This window comes from Quercus lobata, chromosome 11, assembly GCF_001633185.2.
Source record: "Quercus lobata isolate SW786 chromosome 11, ValleyOak3.0 Primary Assembly, whole genome shotgun sequence".
Classification (NCBI taxonomy): domain Eukaryota; kingdom Viridiplantae; phylum Streptophyta; class Magnoliopsida; order Fagales; family Fagaceae; genus Quercus; species Quercus lobata.
Window position 1 is genome coordinate 49,219,958 of NC_044914.1, and position 2,660 is coordinate 49,222,617.

Here is a 2,660-nt window from a genome sequence, read left to right on the forward strand (position 1 = left end):
TTTCCCAGAAAATGGCGAGCTTAAACACTTTTTCAAGGTTGATAAGTTTACAAAGATTGATTAGTGATAACAACTTTGGCGAGACAATTCTAGTTGAATCGTCAATTTTCGCAAAATTAAATTGCAACCAAAATCTTTTGAGTCATGCTAGTGAAAGCATCTCTCGTTTTTTATTTCCTGTCATTTTCGTTTATGAATTTTCTTTCACCGTCAGTGATTGTTTGATTGAACAGAAGTAACTAGTACAACTTCACGTAGTTATTCTACGCAAGAAAAGAAATGCGTACACTTGCCATATCACATGCCATTTATATAACTGCTATTTTGCCAATAACTTTTTATTGCACTTTGCTGCATTTCTAAACTACGGGTCCAATTATTCATTTTTGGGGTCCGCAAATTTTAGGACATGGCGAATATGGTGAGGGAGATTTTGGCAAGGCCAATACAATTAGCAGACCAGGTGAGCAAGGCTGCAAAAGAAGCACAATGTTTCAAACAAGATTGCTTGGAGCTCAAGGCCAAGACGGAGAAGCTAGCAGGCCTTTTACGCCACACAGCTCGTGCAAGCAAAGAGCTTTATGAGCGTCCAACCTGTCGCATCATTGCTAACACACAACAAGTCCTTGACAAAGCACTTGCACTCGTTAACAAGTGCCGTGCCAATGGTATCTTGAAGAGGGTGTTCACTATTATCCCAGCTGCTGCGTTTAGAAAAACGTGCCTGCAGCTCGAGAATTGTATTGGGGATGTGTCGTGGTTGCTTAGAGTGGCTGATAGGCTTCTGGGTCTTCCTCCAATTGCAGCCAACGAGCCGATTCTATGTCTAATATGGGAAAAAATTGCGGTTCTACACAATGGGTTGTCATCGTTAGAGGACCGTGTAGAGGCGGCTGCTTTTTTGGTTTCGTTGGCTCAGGATAATGATCGATACAGGAAGCTTATTATTGAGGAAGGTGGAGTGGCTGGACTTTTGAAGTTGGCTAAAGAAGGAGGATCTGAAGGTCAGGAGAATGCTGCCAAGGCTATTGGTTTGCTGGGACGTGACCCGGACAGTGTCGAACACCTTGTGAATGCTGGTGTTTGCCTAGTGTTTGTGAAAATCCTCAAAGAAGGGCACATGAAAGTTCGTGCTGTGGTGGCTTGGGCAATGTCAGAACTAGCTGCAAATCACCCGAAATGCCAAGATCATTTTGCTCAGAACAATGCAATTCGTTGGCTTCTTAGTCATCTTGAATTTGACACCATTCAAGAACATAGTAAGTATGCCATTGCCAGCAAACAACAACAAATCTCTATGCATTCGGTTGTGATGCCTAGTATTAGTACTAATCCGAATCAAAATGATAAAAAGGAACATGAAGATGAGGGAGCTAGCATTAAGGGTGAGATGAAGGCAATGGTGGCAAGAGCCCTTTGGCAACTATGTAAGGGAAATGTGGCTATTTGTCAGAACATCACGGAATCAAGAGCACTTTTATGGCTTGCTGTTTTGTTAGAAGAAGGACATGATGAGGTTCAATCCTATTCTGCCATGGCATTAATGGAGATCACGTCTGTGGCCGAGCAAAACACAGAGTTAAGGCGCTCGGCTTTCAAGCCCACTTCCCATACTGCAAAAGTTGTAGTCGAAAAGTTACTTAATATTATAGAGAAAGCCAACTCAGACCTTCTTGTACCCTGCATCAAGTCAATTGGAAACTTGGCTAAGACTTTCCGAGTAAAAGAAACAAGAATTGTCAGGTCCTTGGTGAGACTGCTTGATGAAAGTGAACCTGAGGTTTCTATGGAGGCTGCCATTGCGCTTAGCAAGTTTGCAAGCCCTGAAAATTATCTCCACGTTGATCATTGCAAAGCCATCATAGATGCAGGAGGGGCTGAGCACTTAATTCAGCTGGTTTACTTTGGTGAGCAAAGAGTACAAATTTCTGCACTGGTTCTGCTTTGTTATCTTGCAATGCATTTACCTGACAGTGAGACACTCGCACAAGAGAAGGTGCTTATTGTGCTTGAGTGGTCATCAACGCAGGCTCATCTGATCAAAGAACCGTGGATTGAATATCGATTACACCAAGCCAAAAGTAGGTTGGAACCATATCAGTCCAGGGGTTCAAGAGAATTCCATTAGTTCAATTTAATTCAAATTGTAACAATGTTGCTCTGAACTAATTCAGATGAAAAAATATAAAAAAATAAAAAAAACAAAAAAAAACCTACCATCTAAAAAAATTATAAAGCTAAAAGCAAAAACTTCTGTTTTGCTTTTGTCATTCTCATAAAATGTATATAATTAATTATTAGAATTGTTGTATTTATCATTATCTTGGCAATTCTTCTTTCCCTTGTTTTTCTACTATTTTCCATATTGTTTCAATTGCTATCTGTCTTTCAATCTTATTTCAGTCTTTTACTTTGCATTATCAATTGGCTCTGGCTGGAATTGCCTATTTCTGAAATTGTTGTACCATGGCTTTATATATGACGACTGTGTCTGTCTTTAGAAGGTAATCCTGATATGGTACCTGACTAAATCTTGAAGCAGTTAATTGAGATTGTGTTTATATCATCTATTGTAACATATACCTGCCAATAACTTCTAAATGTTTTGCTTAATCGTATCCATCTCTCAAATAAACTCATCATGTAGAAATTTAGATGAA

General features: G+C 39.7%; 1 protein-coding gene across 1 annotated transcript; it reads left to right on the top strand.

Moving 5' to 3' along the window:
• Positions 1-409: 409 nt before the first annotated feature.
• On the top strand, positions 410-2,128 carry LOC115969637. The gene has a single exon (XM_031089334.1). The coding sequence runs from the start codon at positions 410-412 to the stop codon at positions 2,126-2,128; it is 1,719 nt and encodes a 572-aa protein (XP_030945194.1).
• Positions 2,129-2,660: the final 532 nt, after the last annotated feature.

Coding starts and splice junctions, on each gene's coding strand:
- LOC115969637 (XM_031089334.1), top strand. CDS start 410: ATGGCGAATATGGTGAGGGAGATTTTGGCAAGGCCAATACAATTAGCA.